The sequence below is a fragment of the Suncus etruscus genome, chromosome 8 (genome assembly GCF_024139225.1).
Source record: "Suncus etruscus isolate mSunEtr1 chromosome 8, mSunEtr1.pri.cur, whole genome shotgun sequence".
Taxonomy (NCBI): Eukaryota; Metazoa; Chordata; class Mammalia; order Eulipotyphla; family Soricidae; genus Suncus; species Suncus etruscus.
The window spans coordinates 38716189-38741332 of NC_064855.1; the positions used below are offsets into that span (position 1 = coordinate 38716189).

General features: G+C 38.8%; 1 protein-coding gene across 1 annotated transcript in view; it reads left to right on the forward strand.

Moving 5' to 3' along the window:
• Positions 1-25144, forward strand: part of TNFRSF19 (TNF receptor superfamily member 19) — a 126807-nt gene that overhangs the window by 93193 nt on the left and 8470 nt on the right. The window contains exons 6-7 of the mRNA XM_049778268.1: positions 20253-20417; positions 21203-21328. Coding sequence (XP_049634225.1) covers positions 20253-20417; positions 21203-21328 — 291 coding nt within the window. The remainder of the gene's footprint in view (positions 1-20252; positions 20418-21202; positions 21329-25144) is intronic.

Below are 25144 nucleotides of genomic sequence, written 5' to 3' on the forward strand. Positions count from 1 at the left end.
AACACCCTCATTCACCATGCAACCTTCCCATCACCAGTGCCCCCATCTCTTCCTTCCCCACCCCCTGCCTGTATTTGAGCAGGCTTTCTACATCCCTCAGGACCAGCTCAAGATAGAAAGTGCTCCTGATGATTAGTGATGTGGAGAATTTTTTCATGTGCCTTTTGGCCATTGTATTTCTTCTTTGTCAAAGTGTCTGTTTATTTCTTCTCCCCATTTTTTGATGGCATTAGATGTTTCGTCAGTGCCTTGTATATTTCAGATATTAGTCACTTATCTGATGGATATTAGGTAAATAGTTTTTCCCACTCTGTGAGTGCCTCTTGAATCCTGGGCACTATTTCCTTTGAGGTGCAAAAGATTTTCAGCTTAATATATTCCCATCTGTTTGTCTCTGCTTTCAGTTGTTTGGAGAGTGCTGTTTCCTCCTTAAAGATGCCTTTAGTCTCAATGTCATGGAGTGTTTTACCTACATGTTGTTCTATAGACCTTATGATTTCAGGTCTGATATTAAAGTCTTTTTTTTTTTTTTTTTTTTTTTTTTTTGGTTTTTTGGGTCACACCTGGCAGTGCTCAGGGGTTATTCCTGGCTCCAGGCTCAGAAATTGCTCCTGGCAGGCACAGGGGACCATATGGGGCGCCGGGATTCGAACCGATGACCTCCTGCATGAAAGGCAAACGCCTTACCTCCATGCTATCTCTCCGGCCCTGATATTAAAGTCTTTAATCCATTTAGATTTTGCCTTTGTACATGGGTCTGAGTTCACTTTTTTGCAAGTGGCTAACCAGTTGTGCCAACAACACTTGTTGAAGAGGCTTTCCTTGCTCCATTTAGGATTTCTTACTTCTTTTTGTTTTTGGTTTTGGTTTTTCGGGCCACACCCATTTGATGCTCAGGGGTTACTCCTGGCTAAATGCTCAGAAACTGCCCCTGGCTTGGGGGCATTATATAGGATGCCGGGGGATCGAACCGCAGTCCTTCCTTGGCTAGCGCTTGCAAGACAGACACCTTACCTCTAGCACCACCTCACCGGCCCCAAGGATTTATTACTTCTTTATCAAAAATTGTATGATTGTATGTCTGGGGAACATTGTCTGAGAACTCAAGCCTATTCCACTGAGCTGAGGGTCTGTCTTTATTTCAATACCATGCTGTTTTGATAACTATTGCTTTGTAGTACAGTTTAAAGTTGGAAAAAGTAATGCCTCCCATATTCCTTTTCCCAAGGATTACTTTAGCTATTTGTGGGTGTTTATTGTTCCAAATGAATTTCAGAAGTGTTTGATCCACTTCTTTGAAGAATGTCATGGAAATCTTTAGAGGGATTGCATTAAATCTGTACAATACTTTGAGGAGTATTGCTATTTTAATTATGTAATCCTGCCAATCCATGAGCAAGGTATGTGTTTTCATTTTCATGTGTCACACCTATATCATTGCAGTGCTATTTACAATGGCCAGATTCTGGAACTAACCAAGATGTCCTTCAACAGATGAATGGCTAAAGAAACTGTGGTACATATACACAATGGAATATTATGCAGCTGTCAGGAGAGATGAAATCATGAAACTTTCCTAAACATTGATGGACATGGAAACTATTATGCTGAGTGAAATAAGTCAGAGAGAGAGATGCAGAATAGTCTCACTCATCTATGGGTTTTAAGAAAAATAAATGACATTTTTGCAATAATTCTGAAACAAAGAGAGGAGGGCTAGAAGGTCCAGCTCATGACATGAAGCTCACCATAAACAGTGGTGAGTGCAGTTAGAGAAATAACTATGCTGAGAATTATCATAACAATGTCAGTGAGTAAGGGATGTAAACCCATTTTCTAAACCTCTCTTGTTGAAGTTTGTTTGCCCCTACCAGATAGCAATTATACTCTCACACCTACTCTTAAAATCTTTTATTATATTATACATACATATTATAGATGATTCAAATAAATGGAAAAATAGTCAACCCCTGAACAACATGGGTTATTGTTGACTACTTAACAATATAGTAAATGTTTAGATATTTAGGTTCACTTTGACTGCATATTTTCTATTTAAGCAAATGGTGGTTAACATAGTATACAGCAAATTAATTTTCTCTTAGGTTTTTGTTTTGTTTTGTGTCACACCCAGCGGAGCTCAGGGTTACTCCTGGCTCTGTGCTCAGAAATAGCTCCTGGCAGGCAAGTGGGACCATATGGGATGCTGGATTCAAACCACGTGGATTCATCCTGGATTGGCTGCATGCAAGGCAAATGCACTACCGCTGTGCTATCTCTCCAGCCCCTGTTAGGATTTTCTTAACATTTTCTATTCTCTAGCTTACTTCATTATAATCAGTCTAATATATAGGTATATAACTTATAAGATATGTTACTTGACTATGTTATCAATAAGGCTTCCAGCAGACTCTTAGCAATTAAATTTCTAGAAGATTAAAGAGGCTTAGAAGACTAAAGATGTGAGTTAGTGAGTCTGTGCTCCAACCCTTGTTGTCAGAAAGTCAACTATACCAATTATTTGGGTTTTGCTTACCCCACTTACTACATAGTGTTTTCAAGATTATGTAACATGTAGCATTCAGCATTATCAAATTTTCTTTCTTTTCTTTTCTTTTCTTTTTTTTTTTTTTTTTTTTTTTTTTTTTTGTGGTTTTTGGGTCACACCCGGCAGTGCTCAGGGTTACTCCTGCTTCATGCTCAGAAATTGCTCCTGGCAGGCATGGGGGACCACATGGGATGCTGGGATTCAAACCGATGACCTTCTGCATGAAAGGCAAATGCCTTACCTCCATGATATCTCTTTGGCCCCATCTTTTTCATTCATTTTAAGGCTGAATAATACTTTATTGTGTGTAATACATATTTTTTAATCCAGTCATCTACTGAAGGATGATTGAGTTATATATAAAGTTGCCAAACGTTATCCTTCGGAAACTCTTCCTTTTGACATTACCATTGAGAATGTATGAGGGCTTCAATTTCTCTATCAACACTTTTCTTTACCAACACTTATGATTTTCTATTTTAATCGCTAAAATTATTGTTATTTTCACAGCATCCTAATAGACATAAGACACTATCTCATTGTGATTTTTATTTTCCTACTGATAAAGGTTTTGAGCATATATTTTTAGGGCTTATTGGTCATTTTTTTTTTCTTTTTTTTTTTTTATTTAAACACCTTGATTACATACATGATTGTGTTTGGGTTTCAGTCATAAAAGGAACACCACCCATCACCAGTGCAACATTCCCATCACCCAAGTCCCAAATCTCCCTCCTCCCCACCCAACCCCCACCTGTACCCTAAACAGGCTCTACATTTCCCTCATACATTCTCAATATTAGGACAGTTCAAAATGTAGTTATTTCTCTAACTAAACTCATCACTCTTTGTGGTGAGCTTCCTGAGGTGAGCTGGAACTTCCAGCTCTTTTCTCTTTTGTGTCTGAAATTTATTATTGCAAGAATGTCTTTCATTTTTCTTAAAACCCATAGATGAGTGAGACCATTCTGCGTTTTTCTCTCTCTCTCTGACTTATTTCACTCAGCATAAAAGATTCTGTGTACATCCATGTATAGGAAAATTTCATGACTTCATCCCTCCTGACAGCTGCATAATATTCCATTGTGTATATGTACCACAGTTTCTTTAGCCATTCGTCTGTTGAAGGGCATCTTGGTTGTTTCCAGAGTCTTGCTATGGTAAATAGTGCTGCAATGAATATAGGTGTAAGGAAGGGATTTTTGTATTGTATTTTTGTGTTCTTTTTTTTTTTTTTTTTTTTTTAGGTAGAGAATGATGGTAAATTTATTAATATACAGTACTAAACTTTACTTGAATTTGAAACTTTGTTCAATTTATAAATTCAATTTGTGATGATTATTTTTTTTTCTTATATTCAGTACTTTATTTTTTTTTAATGCATAATTTTTTTTATTTAAACACCTTGATTACATACATGATTGTGTTTGGGTTTCAGTCATAAAAGGAACACCACCCATCACCAGTGCAACATTCCCATCACCCAAGTCCCAAATCTCCCTCCTCCCCACCCAACCCCCGCCTGTACCCTAAACAGGCTCTACATTTCCCTCATACATTCTCAATATTAGGACAGTTCAAAATGTAGTTATTTCTCTAACTAAACTCATCACTCTTTGTGGTGAGCTTCCTGAGGTGAGCTGGAACTTCCAGCTCTTTTCTCTTTTGTGTCTGAAAATTATTATTACAAGGGTGTCTTTCATTTTTCTTAAAACCCATAGATGAGTGAGACCATTCTGCGTTTTTCTCTCTCTCTCTGACTTATTTCACTCAGCATAATAGATTCCATGTACATCCATGTATAGGAAAATTTCATGACTTCATCTCTCCTGACAGCTGCATAATATTCCATTGTGTATATGTACCACAGTTTCTTTAGCCATTCGTCTGTTGAAGGGCATCTTGGTTGTTTCCAGAGTCTTGCTATGGTAAATAGAGCTGCAATGAATATAGGTGTAAGGAAGGGGTTTTTGTATTGTATTTTTGTGTTCCTAGGGTATATTCCTAGGAGTGGTATAGCTGGATCGTATGGGAGCTCGATTTCCAGTTTTTGGAGGAATCTCCATATTGCTTTCCATAAAGGTTGAACTAGACGGCATTCCCACCAACAGTGGATAAGGGTTCCTTTCTCTCCACATCCCCGCCAGCACTGTTTGTTCTCATTCTTTGTGATGTGTGCCATTCTCTGTGGTGTGAGGTGGTATCTCATTGTTGTTTTGATTTGCATCTCTCTGATGATTAGTGATGTGGAGCATTTCTTCATGTGTCTTTTGGCCATTTGTATTTCTTCTTTGTCAAAGTGTCTGTTCATTTCTTCTCCCCATTTTTTGATGTGATTAGATGTTTTTTTCTTGTAAATTTCTGTCAGTGCCTTGTATATTTTGGAGATTAGCCCTTTGTCTGATGGGTATTGGGTGAATAGATTCTCCCACTCAGTGGGTGGCTCTTGTATCCTGGGCACTATTTCCTTTGAGGTGCAGAAGCTTCTCAACTTAATATATTCCCATCTGTTAATCTCTGTTTTCACTTGCTTGGAGAGTGCAGTTTCCTCCTTGAAGATGCCTGAAGTCTCAATGTCCTGGAGAGTTTTGCCTATGTGTTGTTCTATATATCTTATGGTTTAGGGTCGGATATCGAGGTCTTTAATCCATTTGGATTTTACCTTCGTACATGATGTTAGCTGGGGGTCTAAGTTCAATTTTTTGCAAGTGGGTAGCCAGTTGTGCCAACACCACTTGTTGAAGAGGCTTTCCTTGCTCCATTTAGGATTTCCTGCTCCTTTATCAAAAATTAGGTGATTGTATGTCTGGGGAACATTTTCTGAGTATTCAAGCCTATTCCACTGATCTGAGGGTCTGTCCTTATTCCAATACCATGCTGTTTTGATAACTATTGCTTTGTAGTAAAGTTTAAAGTTGGGGAAAGTAATTCCTCCCATATTCTTTTTCCCAATGATTGCTTTAGCTATTCTAGGGTGTTTATTGTTCCAAACAAATTTCAAAAGTGCCTGATCTACCTCTTTGAAGAATGTCATAGGTATCTTTAGAGGGATAGCGTTGAATCTGTATAACGCCTTGGGGAGTATTGCCATTTTGATGATGTTAATTCTGCCAATCCATGAGCAGGGTATGTGTTTCCATTTCCGCGTGTCCTCTCTTATTTCTTGGAGCAGAGTTTTATAGTTTTCTTTGTATAGGTCTTTCACATTTTTAGTCAAGTTGATTCCAAGATATTTGAGTTTGTGTGGCACTATTGTGAATGGGGTTGTTTTCTTAATGTCTATTTCTTCCTTATTACTATTGGTGTATAGAAAGGCCATTGATTTTTGTGTGTTAATTTTGTAGCCTGCCACCTTGCTATATGAGTCTATTGTTTCTAGAAGTTTTTTGGTAGAGTCTTTAGGGTTTTCTAAGTAGAGCATCATGTCATCTGCAAACAGTGAGAGCTTGACTTCTTCCTTTCCTATCTGTATTCCCTTGATATCCTTTTCTTGCCTAATCGCTATAGCAAGTACTTCCAGTGCTATGTTGAATAGGAGTGGTGAGAGAGGACAGCCTTGTCTTGTGCCAGAATTTAGAGGGAAGTTAGTTTTTCTCCATTGAGGATAATATTTGCCACTGGCTTGTGGTAGATGGCCTTAACTATATTGAGAAAGGTTCCTTCCATTCCCATCTTGCTGAGAGTTTTGATCAAGAATGGGTGTTGGATCTTGTCAAATGCTTTCTCTGCATCTATTGATATAATCATGTGGTTTTTATTTTTCTTGTTGATGTTGTGTATTATGTTGATAGACTTACGGATGTTAAACCATCCTTGCATTCCTGGGATGAAACCTACTTGATCGTAGTGGATGATCTTCTTAATGAGGTATTGAATCCTATTTGCCAGGATTTTGTTGAGGATCTTTGCATCTGCATTCATCAGCGATATTGGTCTGTAATTTTCTTTCTTCGTAGCATCTCTGTCTGGTTTAGGTATCAAGGTGATGTTGGCTTCATAAAAGCTATTTGGGAGTATTTCCACTTGTTCAATTTCATGAAAGAGTCTTGCCAGGATTGGTAGTAGTTCCTCTTGGAACGTTTGATAGAATTCATTAGTGAATCCATCTGGGCCTGGGCTTTTGTTTTTGGGCAGATTTTTGATTACCATTTTTATTTCATCAATGGTGATGGGGGTGTTTAGATATGCTACATCCTCTTATTTCAACCGTGGAAGATTATAAGAGTCCACGAATTTATCCATTTCTTCCAGGTTCTCATTTTTAGTGGCATAGAGTTTTTCAAAGTAGTTTCTGATTACCCTTTGAATCTCTGTCATATCAGTAGTGATCTCTCCTTTTTCATTCCTAATACGAGTTATCAAGTTTCTCTCTCTCTCTTTCTTTGTTAGGTTTGCCAGTGGTCTATCAGTCTTGTTTATTTTTTCAAAGAACCTACTTCTGCTTTCGTTGATCTTTCGGATTGTTTTTTGGGTTTCCACTTTGTTGATTTCTGCTCTCAGCTTTGTTATTTCCTTCTGTCTTCCTATTTTTGGGTCCTTTTGTTGAGTACTTTCTAGTTCTATTAGCTGTGTCATTAAGCTACTCAGGTAAGCTCCTTCTTCCTTCCTGATGTGTGCTTGCAAAGCTATAAATTTTCCTCTCAGTACTGCTTTTGCTGTGTCCCATAAGTTCTGATAGTTTGTGTCTTTATTGTCATTTGTTTCCAGTAACCTTTTGATTTCCTTCTTGATTTCATCTCGGACCCACTGGTTATTGAGTATGAGGCTGTTTAATTTCCAGGTGTTAAAGTTTTTCTTCTGAGTCCCTTTGGAATTCACAAATAATTTCAGAGCCTTGTGGTCAGCGAAGGTAGTCTGCAAAATTTCTATCCTCTTGATATTATGGAGGTATGTTTTATGTGCCAGCATGTAGTCTATCCTGGAGAATGTCCCATGTACATTGGAGAAGAATGTGTATCCAGGTTTCTGGGGATGGAGTGTCCTATATATATCCACTAGGCCTCTTTCTTCCATTTCTCTCCTCAGGTCTAGTATATTCTTGTTGGGTTTCAGTCTGGTTGACCTATCCAGTGTTGACAAAGCAGTGTTGAGGTCCCCCACAATTATTGTGTTGTTATTGATATTGTTTTTCAGATTTGTCAACAGTTGTTTTAAATATTTTGCTGGCCCCTCATTTGGTGCATATATGTTTAGGAGAGTTATTTCTTCCTGCTCTACATACCCCTTGATTAATATAAAATGTCCATCTTTGTCCTTACAACCTTCCTGAGTATAAAGTTTGCATTATCTGATATTAGTATGGCCACTCCAGCTTTTTTATGGGTGTTGTTTGCTTGGATAACTTTTCTCCAGCCTTTTATTTTGAGTCTATGTTTGTTCTGACTATTCAGGTGCGTTTCTTGTAGGCAGCAGAAGGTTGAATTGAGTTTTTTTTTATCCATTTAGCCACTCTGTGTCTCTTAACTGCATTTAGTCCATTGACGTTGAGAGAAAGAATTGTCCTGGGATTTAATGCCATCTTTATATCGAAATTTGGTGTGTCTTTTGGTCAGTCTTGTCTTAGATTAGGTCTTTCAGTTTTTCTCTTAAGACTGGTTTTGAGTCTGTAAAGTTTCTGAGCTGTTTTTTGTCTGTGAAATCATGTATCCTTCCGTCAAACCGGAAAGTGAGTTTTGCTGGGTACAGTATTCTAGGTGAAGCATTCATTTCATTCAGTCTTGTCACAATATCCCACCACTGCTTTCTGGCATTGAGTGTTTCTGGTGACAGGTCTGCTGTAAATCTCAAGGATGCTTGCTTGAATGTAATTTCCCCTTTTGATCTTGCTGTTTTCAGAATTCTGTCTCTATCTGTGGGATTTGTCATTGTGACGAGGATGTGTCTTGGGGTGGTTTTTCTTGGGTCTCTTTTGGTTGGTACTCTTCGAGCATGCAGGATTTGATCACATATATTCTTTAGCTCTGGGAGTTTCTCTTTAATGATGTTCTTGACCGTTGATTCTTCCTGGAAATTTTCTTCCTGGGTCTCTGGGACTCCAATGATTCTTAAGTTGTTTCTGTTGATCTTATCATAGACTTCTATTTTCATCTGTTCCCATTCTTTGACTAATTTTTCCATTGTCTGTTCATTTGTTTTAAGTTTTTTTTCCAATCTCTCCTGTTGTATGGAATTGTTATGTATCTCATCTTCCACAGCACCAAGTCTATTCTCAGCTTCTGATACCCTGTCCCAGAGCTTATCCATTTTGTCATTCACTTCGTTTACTGATTTTTTCAGGCCTGTTATTTGACCTGTTATTTCAGTTTGGAGTTTTGTGATTTCTGTCTTCATATTTTCTTGATTCTTATTAGTGTTCTGTTCTATTCTATTCATGGTTTCTTTGAGTTCTTTGAGTATATTCCATATTGCTACTCTAAAGTCCTTATTTGAGAGATTGATTAGTTGGTTGGTCGTTAACTGGTCATCAGAATTGTCATCTTCATTCTCTATGTCTGATGCTGGCCTGCGTTGTTTCCCCATTGTCACACTTGTATTGTGGGTTTTTCTACGTGTTGTGGTGGTATTCATTGGTTATATGATGCAGGCAACACACTTCTCTGGCTCCGCCCTTTCTGGATGGGCCGACTTGCCTCCAAGGTAGGGGAGTTCTCCGTGGATGAAGCCTCACACAGGATCAAATCTTAGGCCCAAGCACACAGTAGAGAAGACAGTCTGGAGAGAAATTCTTGCTTCTGTGATCCAGCACAGTTCTTAGTGTGGTTTTTTTCTTCTTGTGATGGTGTTCTTTTTTTAGAAAGAGCGCACGGCTGCGTAGCGAAGTGGAGCTAAGTGCCTTCTGGAGCCTCTTTTCAGCCCACTCTCCGGAGGTTCACGCAACAGGATAGCAGAGAGACACACACAGGCAGCACTCACAGTTTTTCACAGTCGGGCCCCACTGGTCAGGCGTAGTTTTCACTCGCTTGCTGGGCAGCTTCAGAATGCTGTATTTTTGGGGTTCACTTCCCAGGACTCTGAGGAGAGTCACTGGCTCACTGGGTAGCTTCCGAATGTAGTTTCTTTGGGGTTCGCTTCCCAGGGCTCTGAGGAGAGCTTCCAGAGTTCAGGAAAGACAGAGAAGAGTAGGACAGGGCTCCCTTCCGGTGCTCAGTTTCCTCAGAAGAAGCACAGCCGGGTGGAGACTCTGCAGGTAGAGCAATCAGCACTCTGCCTGGAAACCCCCACATCCAGCCATTTCTTACTCACTCACTGGCTCGCTGGGTAGCTCCCGAATGTAGTTTCTTTGGGGTTCGCTTCCCAGGGCTCTGAGGAGAACTTCCAGAGTTCAGGAAAGACAGGGAAGAGTAGGACAGGGCTCCCTTCAGGTGCTCAGTTTCTGGTTCGCTGGGTAGCTTCCAAATGTAGTTTCTTTGGGGTTCGCTTCCCAGGGCTCTGAGGAGAGCTTCCAGAGTTCAGGAAAGACAGAGAAGAGTAGGACAGGGCTCCCTTCCGGTGCTCAGTTTCCTCAGAAGAAGCACAGCCGGGTGGAGACTCTGCAGGTAGAGCAATCAGCACTCTCCCTGGAAACCCCCACATGCAGCCATTTCTCACTCACTCACTGGCTCGCTGAGTAGCTTCCGAATGTAGTTTCTTTGGGGTTCGCTTCCCAGGGCTCTGAGGAGAGCTTCCAGAGTTCAGGAAAGACAGAGAAGGGTAGGACAGGGCTCCCTTCCGGTGCTCAGTTCCTCAGAAGAAACACAGCCCGGTGGAGACTCTGCAGGTAGAGCAATCAGCACTCTGCCTGAAAACCCCCACATGCAGCCATTTCTCACTCACTCACTGGCTTGCTGGGTAGCTCCCGAATGTAGTTTCTTTGGGGTTCGCTTCCCAGGGCTCTGAGGAGAGCTTCCAGAGTTCAGGAAAGACAGAGAAGAGTAGGACAGGGCTCCCTTCCGGTGCTCAGTTTCCTCAGAAGAAGCACAGCCGGGTGGAGACTCTGCAGGTAGAGCAATCAGCACTCTCCCTGGAAACCCCCACATGCAGCCATTTCTCACTCACTCACTGGCTCGCTGGGTAGCTTCCGAATGTAGTTTCTTTGGGGTTCGCTTCCCAGGGCTCTGAGGAGAGCTTCCAGAGTTCAGGAAAGACAGAGAAGGGTAGGACAGGGCTCCCTTCCAGTGCTCAGTTTCCTCAGAAGAAGCACAGCCGGGTGGAGACTCTGCAGGTAGAGCAATCAGCACTCTGCCTGGAAACCCCCACATGCAGCCATTTCTCACTCACTCACTGGCTCGCTGGGTAGCTCCCGAATGTAGTTTCTTTGGGGTTCGCTTCCCAGGGCTCTGAGGAGAGCTTCCAGAGTTCAGGAAAGACAGAGAAGAGTAGGACAGGGCTCCCTTCCGGTGCTCAGTTTCCTCAGAAGAAGCACAGCCGGGTGGAGACTCTGCAGGTAGAGCAATCAGCACTCTGCCTGGAAACCCCCACATGCAGCCATTTCTCACTCACTCACTGGCTCGCTGGGTAGCTTCCGAATGTAGTTTCTTTGGGGTTCGCTTCCCAGGGCTCTGAGGAGAGCTTCCAGAGTTCAGGAAAGACAGAGAAGGGTAGGACAGGGCTCCCTTCCAGTGCTCAGTTTCCTCAGAAGAAGCACAGCCGGGTGGAGACTCTGCAGGTAGAGCAATCAGCACTCTGCCTGGAAACCCCCACATGCAGCCATTTCTCACTCACTCACTGGCTCGCTGGGTAGCTCCCGAATGTAGTTTCTTTGGGGTTCAGTTCCCAGGGCTCTGAGGAGAGCTTCCAGAGTTCAGGAAAGACAGAGAAGGGTAGGACAGGGCTCCCTTCCAGTGCTCAGTTCCTCAGAAGAAGCACAGCCCGGTGGAGACTCTGCATGTAGAGCAATCAGCACTCTGCCTGGAAACCCCCACATGCAGCCATTTCTCACTCACTCTTATTGGTCATTTTTATGACTACTTTAGAGAAATATCTATCAACAGATTTGTCTGTTTTGTAAATTTGCCATTTGTTGTTAAGTTGGACTGCTTTATATATATTCTGTATGTTATACACTTATAGATACATGATAGCAAGTAGTTTCTTCTGTTTTGTGGATTGTCAGTTCATTTCTTGATGTCTTTTAAAGTAAAATTTTTTCCATTTTTATAAAACTCAATTTATCTCTTTGTTTTGTTGCTTATGCTTTGGATATATATTTAAGGACACATCACCAAATAGTAACAAAGATTTCTTGCCATTTTTTCTAAGAATTTTATAGCTTTAACTCTTTTTTTTTTCAGAATGACATATTACTTTATTCACTAGCTTTGACAAATATTACAATATTCAATGGCCTCAACACACTCGCAGTTACTAATTATTTGAGTTATTAGAATAAGACACGGGGGCCCGGAGAGATAGCACAGCGGCGTTTGCCTTGCAAGCAGCCAATTCAGGACCAAAGGTGGTTGGTTCGAATCCCGGTGTCCCAATGGTCCCCCGTGCCTGCCAGGAGCTATTTCTGAGCAGACAGCCAGGAGTAACCCCTGAGCACCACCTGGTGTGGCCCCCCCAAAAAAAAAACCAAAAAAAAAAAAAAAAGAATAAGACACGGTTTAGAAAAATATTCTGGATGTACTTCATATGCCTGTCAAAGTTGTGCCCCATTCTTTTTTGTAAGATGCAAAGGCAATTCATCTAATTCTAAATATATTCAGCAGAAGTATAAAAATAATACAAATGTTAGCGTGTTTTCAAAAATTATGAAAATGTATTTAAAGAAGAAGGATGTTCAATGCTCTGAATATTTATAAGAAATCAAAGGCATCATTTAATCCATTAACAATACTGTCAAGGTTTCTCACACCTTAAACAAGGTATGGTCTTAGACCAGACACTAACATCAGTGCCAAAGAACTTCTATAGCTTTAACTTTTAAGTTTTGACCTTTTGACAGTTTTAGTAAATTTAAAACTATGGTATTAGATACTATTTTTTGTATATGGTATACCCATTTTCTTCTATCAGATGGTCTTGGCAGTCTTTCAAAAAATCAATTATAGATGTTTATTTCTGGGTCTTTAGTTCTATTCTATTGGTCTACTTGCCCACCCTTATTTTAGTACTGTACTTTGCAGATATATGTAGCACTTATAGTAAATATTGAAATTAGAAGATATGTTATCTCCAACTTTGTGCTTTCTTTTTTCTTTTTAAAAAAATTGTTAGCCACACTCAGATATGCTCAAGGGTTATTCCTGGCTCTGTACTCAGGAATTACTCCTCATTGTACTCTGAGGATCAAATGGGATGTCAGAAATCCAGTATGTGCCAGATTGGCCACATGCAAGGCAGCATCCTACCTTTTGAACAATTACTCTAGTCCATTTGTACTTCTTTTTAGGAAACTTTTGGTCTATAAATTTTACAGTGGTTTGTCACTTTTGTTGAGGGCACTGGGGCTTTTATAAATGATTACCTCAAATTTTACATAGAAATTTAAGAAATATTGTTCTTTATATTAAGTCTAAACATGTAATTTATAGACATGTAGTTTATGAGCATGCTCTTTTTCCTATTTTTATGTATTTTTATACTGCTTTCCATTTTTAGTATATAAGTTTTTTTTACAGTCAGAGTTAACTCCTAAGTAGACTAGGTTTTTATAATAATTAATAGAATAGTTTCTAAATTTTTTGGAACTAGACAATGTTAGTATATAAAAATTCAGCTTGTGCTTTTCATGTTGATTTTATATTTTATTATTTTTGATATTTTAAAATAATCCAAAAACATATTTATTTATTTTCTTTTCATAAGGACTCAAAAAACCAGAAACAAAACTAAAAAATGGTACTATAGTTTGACACTGAGTTCAGTATAGAAACAAAGGAAAAACAGGCCTATATAAGGAAAAATATAAAAGGACAACACAAGGTGAGCAGCTAGACAGATTGGGTCAGGGCTCCTGACATGAGACCTGATTTGAGTGAATTACTTGGAGGTATTATTCAAAGGTTATGGGATGTTTCCAGAATTTGTCAGCAGAGAAGTTTAAAAGACTGTGGATTCTTTGCTCTTCAAGAATATTCTCTATGTGGTCTGAACATGATACAGGAGTGATCACTGCTCCTTCAGGATGTCCAAGATAAGTCTTTACCTTTAAACCGGGAAAACAGGATTTATTGTTCTGACACAAGGTGGAATTATAGTTTCTCTCTGCTTTCTTTATTATTTGCTCACCCCAATTAATTATGGTTTTATATCTTCAGCATCTTGAAGAGTTTTTCCCCTGGAGATCAGAGGGCGGTGATTAGGAAAGTACATGACCAAGGCCATTCTAAACATTGGGACATGGTTTTCAAATGCACTGAAATAACGTATGTTGGAAAACAGTCTTGAAAACTTGAATTCCAGGCTCCATTCTCTGATGATTTTGATGTCTTAGTCCAACATGAGTATCTGGGCTTAATAACAAGAATTTATTGTCAGGTGTTTTAAGAGTTAAAGGTGCAAATGATCTGTAATTGTACTTCAGAAGTGCTCCTTAGAGATTCCACATATTTTTAAAATAATATATTTATTTAAGCATCATGATTACAATATGTTTGTAGTTGGGTTTCGGTCATAAAAAGAATACCCCCTTTCACCAGTGCAACATTCCCACCACCAATGCCCCCAAATGCCTCCTTCCCAACCCTCTGCCTGTATTCAAAACAGGCATTCTACTTCTCTCATTTATTAAAATTGTCATGATAATTGTTAATATAGTTTTTCTCTAACTGTACTCACTACTCTTTGTGGTGAGCTTCATATCATGAGCCGGTCCTTCCAGCCCTCATCTCTATTGTCTCTGGTTATTATTACAAAATGTCTTTTATTTTTTTTTAAAACTCATAGATGAGTGAGACTATTCTGTGTGTGTCTCTCTCTACCTCTAATTTATTTCACTCAGCATAATAGTTTCTATGTCCATCCATGTATAGAAAAATGTCATGACATCATCTCTCCTGACAGCTACATAATATTCCATTGTGTATATGACCAGTTTCCTTAGCCATTCATCTTTTAAAGGGCATACTGGTTGTTTCCAGATTATGGTTATTTTAAATAATGCTGCAATCAATATAGGGGTGCAGAGTGCAGAAGGTATTTTCGTATTGAATGTTTTCGTGTTCCTAGGGTATGTTACTAGGACTGGTATAGCTGGATTATATGGAAGCTCAATTTCCAAATTCTTGAGGAATCTCCATATTGTTTTCCGTAAAAGCTGGACTAGATAGCATATTCAGAAGCAGAGAATGAGAGTTCCTTTCTCTCCACATCCCCGCCAACACTGATTGTTCTTATTCTTTGTGCTATGTGCCAGTCTCTGTAGTGTGAAATGGTACTTCATTGTTGTTTTGATTTGCATCTCCCTAATGATTAGTGATGTGGAGCATTTCTTCATGTGCCTCTTGGCCATTTCTTCTTTGAGAAAATGTTCATTTCTTCTCCTCATTTTTTGATAGTGTTAGATTTTTCTTTTCTCTAAAATCTGGTACAAGACAAGGCTGCCCTCTCTCACCACTCCAGGATACATCACATGCTGGCCATAAAACATATTTCCATAAAATTAAGAGGATAGAAATAGTAAAGACTACCTTCTCAGATCACAAGGCACTTAAATTATACATTAAATACAATGGGACACAGAAGAAAATCTTTAATACCTGGAAATTAAACAGCTCATTACTGAACAACCAGTGGATCAGAGATGAAATCAAAGAGAAAATCAAAACATTCCTGGAAACAAATGCCAATGAAGACACAAATTAACAGAATTTATGGGACACAGCAAAAGCAGTAATAAGATGAAAAAAAAAATTTTTTTTTTTGGTTTTTGGGCCACACCCGGCAATGCTCAGGGGTTACTCCTGGCTGTCTGCTCAGAAATAGCTCCTGGCAGGCACGGGGGACCATATGGGACACCGGGATTTGAACCAACCACCTTTGGTCCTGGATCGGCTGCTTGCAAGGCAAACACCGCTCTGCTATCTCTCCGGGCCCAAGATGAAAATTTATAGCTTTGTAGGCCCACATCAGGAAGGAAGAAGGGGCCTACATAAATATATTAATGGCATAGCTTATAAAATTCAAAAATGATCAACAAAAGGAACCAAAAATAGGTAGACAGAAGGAAGTAAAAATGCTTAGAACAGAAATCAATGAAGTTGAAAACAAAAAAACAGTCTGAAAGATCAACAAAAGCAAAAGTTGGTTCTTTGAAAAAATAAACAAGACTGATAAACCACTAACAAAACTCACAAAGAAAAGGAGAAAGAAACTTAATAAACCAGATAAGAAATGAAAATGGGGGGCCAGCGAGGTGGTGCTAGAGGTAAGATGTCTGCCTTGCAAGCGCTAGCCAAGGAAGGACTGAGGTTCGATCCCCCGGCATCCCATATGGTCCCCCCAAACCAGGGGCAATTTCTGAGCGCTTAGCTGGGAGTAACCCCTTAGCATCAAATGGTGTGGCCCGAAAAAAAAAAGAAATGAAAATGAGGAGATATTCAAAGGGTAATCAGAGACTACTTTGAGAAACTATATGCCACAAAACATGAGATCCTGGAAGAAATAGATATATTGTTGGACTCATTCTCCTGGCTTGTAGAACCATATGGGACACCGGGGATCAAACCCAGGTCCATCCTGGGTCAGCCACATGCAATGCAAATCCCCTACTGCTGTGCTACCACTCCCTCTGAACCTCAGTTTTTTTTTAAGGCTGGTTTTGAGTTGTAAATTTTCTGAGCTGTTGTTTACCCATGAAACTATCTATGTATGCTTCTATTAAACCTAAATGTGAGTCTGGTGAGTGCAGTATTCTAGGCAAAGCATTAATTTCATTGAGCTTTGTCACTATATCACACCACTACGTTGGGCCTTGAGACAGGTCTGCTATAAATCTTAAGGATGCTCCTTTGAATGTAATTTTCCTTTTTGATCTTACTGCTTTCAGTATTCTATCCCTATCTGAGGGATTCGTCTTTGAGACTTGGATGTGTCTGGGGATGCTTTTCTTCGGGTCTCTTTTAGCAGCTACTCTTTGGGCACTCAGGATTTGGTTGCATGCAGTCTTTAGCTCTAGGAGTTTCTCTGCAATGATATCCTTGACTGTTGATTCTTTGTGGGGATTTTTTTCCCTGTGTCTCTGGACTCCAATGATTCTTATATTGTTTCTTTTGAGTTTATCAAAGACTTCTATTTTCATCTGTTCACATTCTTTGAGTACTTTTTTCCATTGTCTAATCATTTGCTTTAAGGCTCTATTCCAGCCTCTTCTGTTGTATGGAGTTGTTATGCATCTCATCTTCCAACTCACTGATTCTATCCTCAGATGCTATTACTATGTTGAAGAGGCTTTTCAGTGCGGTTTTCATTTCATCTACTAACCTTTTCAGTCCTGTTGTTTCATCTTGGAGTTTTCTGATTTCTATCTTTATATCCTTTTGATTCTTATTTGTGGATCTGTTCAGCTCAATCCATCCTTTCTTTGAGTTCTATGAACACCCTCCCTATTTTTTCTCTAAACTCTTTATCTGAGAGAATTAATTAGGTGATTGGCACTTTTCAGGTCATCAGGGCTGCCATCTTCTTTCTCTATGCCTGGTATTGGTCTACATTGTTACCCCATTGTCACGCTTGTTGTGTGGTTTTTTTTCTATGTGTTATGGTGGATTTTATTAGATGTGTGCAGCCACAAAGTAAAGAGGAGCAGCCAGGCTCCTCTGGCTCCACCTTCCTTGGGCATTTCCAGCTCAAGCTCCAATCATGCAGTTTCCTCAGGCACTTCTTGATGGGGTTGGTCTCAAAAGCCACAGCAGATGGTGAAGCTGCAGCCCCTTGCAATGGTGTTGGGCAGCACGTAGGCTCCACTCCCCTTGGGTGTGTCCAATTCACCTCCAATCAAGCAGCTTCTACAGGCACTTCTTGATTTTAGGGTTGTTTTATTGTGTGTGTGTGTGTGTGTGTGTGTGGTTTTTGGGTCACACCCGGCAGTGCTCAGGGGTTATTTCTGGCTCCAGGCTCAGAAATTGCGCCTGGCAGGCACAGGGGACCATATGGGGCGCCGGGATTCGAACCGATGACCTCCTGCATGAAAGGCAAACGCCTTACCTCTATGCTATCTCTCCGGCCCCGATTTTAGGGTTTTTTTGGGGGGATTGTTTTTGTTATTGGTTTTTGGTTTTTGGGTCACACACAGTAGCGCTCAAAGGTTACTCCTGGCTCTATGCTCAGAAATCGCTCCTGGCAGGCTCGGGAGACCATATAGGATGCCGGGATTCGAACCACCATTCTTCTACATGCAAGGCAAATGCCCTACCACTGTGCCATTTCTCTGGCCCCTTGATTTTAGATTTTAAATCTTTACAAATGTACTTGTTATAAATCTGTGTGTGAAGTATTTAGGAGTTTATGCATGAAAAATTTTATCATTTGTGAAACAAAAACAATTTTTGATTTTTTGTCTTTTATTGGATGGATTTTATTTTTCTTGATTAATTGTTCTGATGAGTTCTAATACTGTACTGTATACAAGTGGTCATTCCTGTCTTCTTCCTGATATTATGGTCAACTTTTTAGTCATTTTTATTGAATGTGATGTTACTTGTGAATTTTTTATATATGATATCTATCACTTTGAATAAGTTTCTTCTTATCGTCTTTATCTCTAAATTTTGGATGCTGTACATTTTCAGCATCATTGAGGTGATCATATGATTTTTCTATTTATTTAATTACACTTTAAACTGCCTTTTATGTAACTAATAATCATTCTCACCTGATATAAGTTTCACTTGGCCATGATATAAAAATGTTTTATATGCTGCTCATAATAATGTTCTGGAATTGGTGTTGATGGGTTTACACAATGGGTGATGGTACATCTGGGAAAATACCTGCCACTAAAGGTTAAGTTTATCACAATAGAAATTCAGTCTAGTATTATATATATATATATATATGTATATATTATATGTGTATTATATATAGTATTATTTAACAGTAAAAACTGAAAATGCTTGCTTTAAAAAAACATTTTTATCATTTTTTGAAAAACAAATTTCATAAATCTAAAGCTATGTCAAAAATAAAACAAAAAGTAAATGATGAATGTTTATTTTTTTATGTTTATTCAACAGAGTGCCTGGTACAAAGTAGGGAAAAATCCAGTTGTTTTGTTTATTGGCAGACTTTAGTGGTACATCTGGAATTCATATGTTGAGTGTTATGTTAGATATTTTATTTAACCAGTTAAGACTAATAAGATAAAGCTTAAACTTTTTTTAAGATGGCAAAAATCTCTTTGTTAATATATTTTTTATTAAAGACCATGGTAGAAATAAATTAATCAGGTTTTCACTTAAGTAAAATTCAAATTTTTGTTATTATTGTTTAATGTGGTGATGGAAGAGCACAGAAAATAATGTATTGAATTTGTTCACTTGTAACAAATATAAAAGTCAAAAGTAAAACATTCTAGTAAAAATTACAGAAAATATAGAGATGCATATTTAAAATATTTTATTAATTTTCATAAGTCAAGTATGCTCCTCAAGAAGTAAGAATGCCTCTGTTAACAATTAGATTAGAATTTCCAACATGACATATATATATATATGTCATGTTGGAAATTCTAACCTAATATATATATACATATATATATTTCCTGATATATATATATCAGGAAACTGTTATATTATTTTTATGTCCTAAATCAAAACAAAGAATAGATTTAGTTGCTACTGTTCCGTTAAACATATAGATCTTAAAAGTAACATTTAGGGCCTGGAGAGATAGCACAGCGGCGTTTGCCTTGCAAACAGCCGATCCAGGACCAAAGGTGGTTGGTTCGAATCCCGGTGTCCCATATGGTCCCCCGTGCCTGCCAGGAGCTATTTCTGAGCAGACAGCCAGGAGTAACCCCTGAGCACCACCGGGTGTGACCCAAAAGAAAACAAAACAAAAACAAAACAAAACAAAACAAAACAAACAAAAGTAACATTTAATATTTTATGACTGGATATTGTAACTCAAGTGGTAGAGCATATTGGTTACATGTATATGGTCATGATCTCTGCACTAATTGTCCCCTCAAGCACCATAGGTGCCCTGAGTAATGCCAAGAGTGGCTCTTATAACAGTAGCAAGAAGAAAAATATCTTGTGTTCTTGTGTAAAGCTTGTATTCCATTCTCCCAACTCTTCTGTTTGCCCCCTTCAATAGATCACATTCTTCAAATATAGTGTTAATGATTGTAGCAGAGTTTAATGGGACAGTGGTATAGATGTCCCATAAATTTTAGATCAAGAAGCCACACTCAAATTTCCAAGCAGAAATGTGAGGTAGAATGAAGAGGTGGAGGACTCAAGGTGAGGTACGACAGTAGTTGGGAATCTTGGGCACCTTGGTGGATATGTGAACACAATTAATACCATAAACTTTAATACTATTGTATCCATGTTGCTGAAACTATAATAAAATCTTAAATATAAATTGATTTTATTATAATTATTAATTAAAAGTTATAAAAATTAATTATGATTTAATAAATAAACCTAAGAAGAGGGGATGTTTCAGTCTTCACATACATCACTGCCATTGGGTTTCTCAGGCTTTATTGAGTTGCATAAAGGCAATTGCTAAGAGTCCTGCCATGTTCTCTAAACATGATGTCTCTTATCTGTTTCAGGTACAAGCAAGGTTAATCTCGTGAAGATCGCAGCCACAGCTTCCAGCCCCCGGGACACAGCTCTGGCTGCCGTGATCTGCAGCGCTTTGGCCACTGTACTCCTAGCACTGCTTATTCTCTGTGTCATCTATTGTAAGAGGCAGTTCATGGAGAAGAAGCCCGGCTGTGAGTTTTGTTTTAGTTTTAGTTGGGCTTACGTTTGAGAGCCACACTCACTATGCCCAGGGATTAATCCTGGTTTTGCACTGAGGCACCTCCTCTGCTGAGGCTTAGAGGACCATATGGGATGCCAGAGATCAAACCTGGGTAGGCTTCATGCAAGCTCTGAGCTTAGAACTCTTTCCATTTCTTAACTTGTATTGTCATTATCATTCATAGGTTTTACAAGAGACTTGAGTAAGAATTTAATAGCCACAAAGATTCACCACATACATAACAAAGGTCATATTCCAAGGATATTCACAATAAAAGTGAGCTGAGGAGTGACATCCCATGGCAGTATCCTGACAGGGAGAAAGATTCCCTTGCACTCATTAAAAATGAAATTACTAAGTTCTAGCAATATAAGAATCTAATACTTAAAGCCATTTTTAACCATTTTTTGTATTTGTGTTCCCTTTTACACCCTCCCCTTGGCCCATTAGTATATTTTAATAGGGGCTATTATCAGTCCTCAAAGTCCCCCCTTCCCAGACACTGATGATCACACTAACAGTGCTCAAAGGATGATTTGGTGCTAAAAATCCAACTCAGAGGATAGCACCTCCACCCATGTGCTCTTCCACTTAAGCTTATTTTCTGACCCCTGGAAGGAATGTCTGTAAATGGGGCTGATAACTCTCTTTTCTTAAAATACACCAGATTGAGTGATATGGGGTGGGGAGATAACAATACAGATGAGCTCCTTAGAGAGGAAACTGTGCACTGGTAAATTCTCTCTTCTCCCTCAGGGTCTCTGAGAGCCCAAGACATGCAATACAATGGCTCAGAGCTGTCATGTTTTGACAGTCCTCAGATCAGCAGATCCACCTACAGAGAGTGTTGTCAGTGCCATCAAGACTCATCTCGGGCCTGTGGTAAGTCTTGTTCAGGAAAGGTTGACTAGACATTGGAACCACAAGTGGACAAGAATAATTTCTTGAGACAGGATCATGATTATACATATAATAAAAGACAATCTTTTTCAAACTTTCTTTCATCTCAACTTCTGCCTAAAAATATTAAACACATAGGCAGCCACATGTCATAGTGTGGCATAGCATTCACATAACAGAACACCATGCTGTAGCCCGTATCATTAGAGCTTATTGTTTAAACTGATGTCTTCTTAATATTAGTGGTTTTTGTCTTTGAACTTTTTATTTTCTATTTTTAACTTTAAACAACATGGTTTACAAAGTTGTTTCAGTCACTGAATGCTTCACCCCCAATTCCATCACCATTGTGATAAATAAAAATAAATTTGAAAAAAGATAATTAAGAAAATAAGTGATGGAGGAGGCTACCTTTACATTTGGGAACAAACTCACTAAAATGTATTATTATAGTGGTATTAAACATACAGAAGAAATATAGGCATCCCCATTAAGCTTTTGAGATATTCTTGTGTGTGGGGGGGTGAAATCTAGGGCACATTTTCATCCCACACTGTGGTCTTGTTAAGTTTGAGATATGATTTACAGCAGTAAGGGATCATATAGTGTCCTTAAACTGGGGGTCCTTCTGGGGCTGAGTCTGGTAGCATGCAACAGTCCACATTTGGGAGAGGGTGATAAAAAGGGCCATATAGCATGAATCAGCAGGAGTGTTGTTTATAGTTTCTTGCCGGGGCAGGGAATCTGGATCTGAGAGGATGTCCTTCCACTTTAGGAGCTGTGTGGTGGTTTATTGGGGCAGGAGGTTAGTCTTGGTATGAAATGGGTTAAGAACTGAGGGTAAAGAGGGTTAAATAAGGAGGAATAATGCATCAGGATTGGGGATGAGAGGATAAAAGGCATTAGAGATCTATTCTTAAGTTATTGTTGGAGGCCTGATCCTCATAGGATGGGTCTGAGCTCTTAAGAAATATTTGAAATACTAAGAAAAGATAAATAGGGGCCAGAGAGATAGCATGGAGGTAAGGTGTTTGCCTTGCATGCAGAAGGATGGTGGTTCGAATCCCGGCATTCCATATGGTCCCCCAAGCCTGTCAGGAGTGATTTCTGAGCGTAGAGCCAGGAGTGACCCAAAAACCCAAACCCCCCCAAAAAAGAAAAAATAATTAGCTAAGATATATATTAGGAGAAAAAGAAAGGTTCAGAAACAAGATAAGAGAGAAGAGAAAAGAAATAAAAGCAAATACAGTAAAAATAAGTTAAAAAAATAAATCTTGTTGGTGTGTTGGAGTTGAAAGGTTTTCTGATTTCTAGGCACTTCATCAATGATGGGGGTAGGCTTTGCTAAGTGAAGGTTTTAGGGTTAAATAGTGGCCAGCATTTTAAGAAAAGGATAGTTTTCACGTCTAGAATACTAAGCAATATTGTAATGAGGACTATAAGAGGTGGTTACCCTATGAAATATTGTCAGCCGCATCTTATGTATCAAGGTTCCCTTACTAAAGAGATACTGCCAGTGTGGGCTTTATTTAACATAGATTGAATTTATGAGGAATTAGAAAAAGAAGGAAGGAGAGAAAGAAAGTAGTAGGGAGAGAAAAAAGAAAAAGAAAATGGTAATTTGCAGAAACATATTCGATGAATGAGACTTGTAACATAAATTTGTGGTATGCTGTTGACTGTTTTAATGGTCTGAATGATCATATGCTTTAGGTCCTAAAAGAAGACATAAAACAAAAGGAAATGAGTAAATTGGAATATTTTATCAAGGCATTGTCATAATGAGCACTGTATATGGTATCTAGTATAATTGAGCACTGAGGCATAAAATTTGGGTGTTCACCCTATGTTTCCAAGAATGACTATGGACAAAGAAGCTGAAGCATTATTTTATACCTAATAAAATTAAGGCATTAAAATATTTTGCTAGTAATCTCTGCAGCGGGAGTCCCTGGCTTTCAATTATATTCTGCACCTTTGTAGTTAAAAGTTGATTGCTACCTGTTCCCTCTAAACTGCTGCTTCCATTGTTTCTGGTTTCTTTGGTATAATGGATAGTGGAGGCTTTGTGTTGTCCTTCTTCCACTTGATTTGAACACTTCATTTTGCTATCTGCTGATACCTATAATGTTTGGAGTTTCTACCCTTTAGACCATTGTGATTCTTCATGGAGTATTATATGTATATATGATATATATTCTAAATACCCCAGATAAGTGCTATCATTCTGTATTTATCTTTCTTCTTTATTTAGCTTACTTAGCTTACTTCATTTAACATAATATTTTCTATGATATAGATCCATCCATGTTGCTTCAAAATTCTTGATTGTATCATTTCTAACTGCTATGTAATATTTCATTGTGTATTTTCATGACCCACTCATCTGTTGTTGGACATCGAGGTTGATTCCAAATTTTGGCTATTGTGCTGAATGTTGCAATAAATAGTGGAGTGCATACATACTTTGAGATGAATGTCCTTCCATCTTGGGTAGAGATACTCAGGAATGTGATTGCTGGGTCATATGGCAGCTCAATTCTGAGTTTACTGAGCACCCTCCATACTGTTTTCCAAAGGGGTTGTACCAGGCAGCATTCCCACCAGCAGTGAATTAGAGTTCCTTTCTTACCACATCCCCACCAACAGAAATTGGTCCCATTATTTTTGATGTGTGCCATCCTCACTAGTGTAACCTCATTGTTGCTTTGATTTGATTTGAATTTGCCCAATGGTGAGTGATGGTGAGCCTGATTTTATGTGTCTATTGGTCATCTTTCGGTCTTCATCGGAGAAGTCTCTGTCTATTCATTTCTTCTTCCCATTTTTCTATTGCTTTACTAGGTTTTGTGGAGCTAACATTTCTGAGTGCTTGGTATACCCTAGATATCAACCCTTTATCTGATATATTGAGTGCGAAAATTTTTTCCCATCCTGTTAGCTGTCTTCTAGTTTTAACCAGGGTTTCTTTCACCATACAGAAACTTTTTAGTTTGATGTGGTCCCATTTATTTAGGTTTTAAGCTGTAACTCTTGCCATTGGCATTCCGTTATCAATGACATTTTTGAGATATTAGTCTTGAAGTGTTCTGCCTATTTTGAAAGAGATCATTTTTTATCTCTCCTTCAGACTAACTTAACTCAGTATGATACTTTCCAGATCTATCCACATAGCAGAAAATTGCATGGTTTCATCTTTTCTTAGAGCTAATAGTCTATTGTATACATGTATCACAGTTTCTTCTAATCATCTGTTCTTGGAAACTTGGATTGTTCCCAACTCTTTTGTCTGTTTGTTTGTTTTGGGGTCACACCTGGCAGTGCTCAGGGGTTACTCCTCTGCTCAGAACTCTCTCCTGGCAGGCTTGGGGGACCATATGGGATGCAAGATCCATCCTGGGTTATTCGCTTGCAAGGCAAATGCCTTGCCACTGTGCTATTACTCCAGCCCCTGTTTCCAAATCTTTGCTCTTGTAAATAGTGCTGCAATGAACACAGGAATGCAAAAGTCTTTTCTGAATAGTTTTGGGGTCCATGAATAGATGTAAAGAAATTGAATTTCTAAGTCATATAAAACTCAATTCTTAGGTTTTTGGGAAGTGTCTGCTTATATTTCCAAAAGGCTTGACCAGTCCACATTCCCACCAGGGTTCCTTTTTTCAATATCCATGCCAGCACTGGTTGTTTTTGCTCTTTTTTGATGTATGCCAGTCTCTTCCAAGTGAGATATTTCTTGTATGTGCTTTGCATTTCCCTGATGATTAGTGAGATAGATAATTTTTATATCCCTTTTAGCCA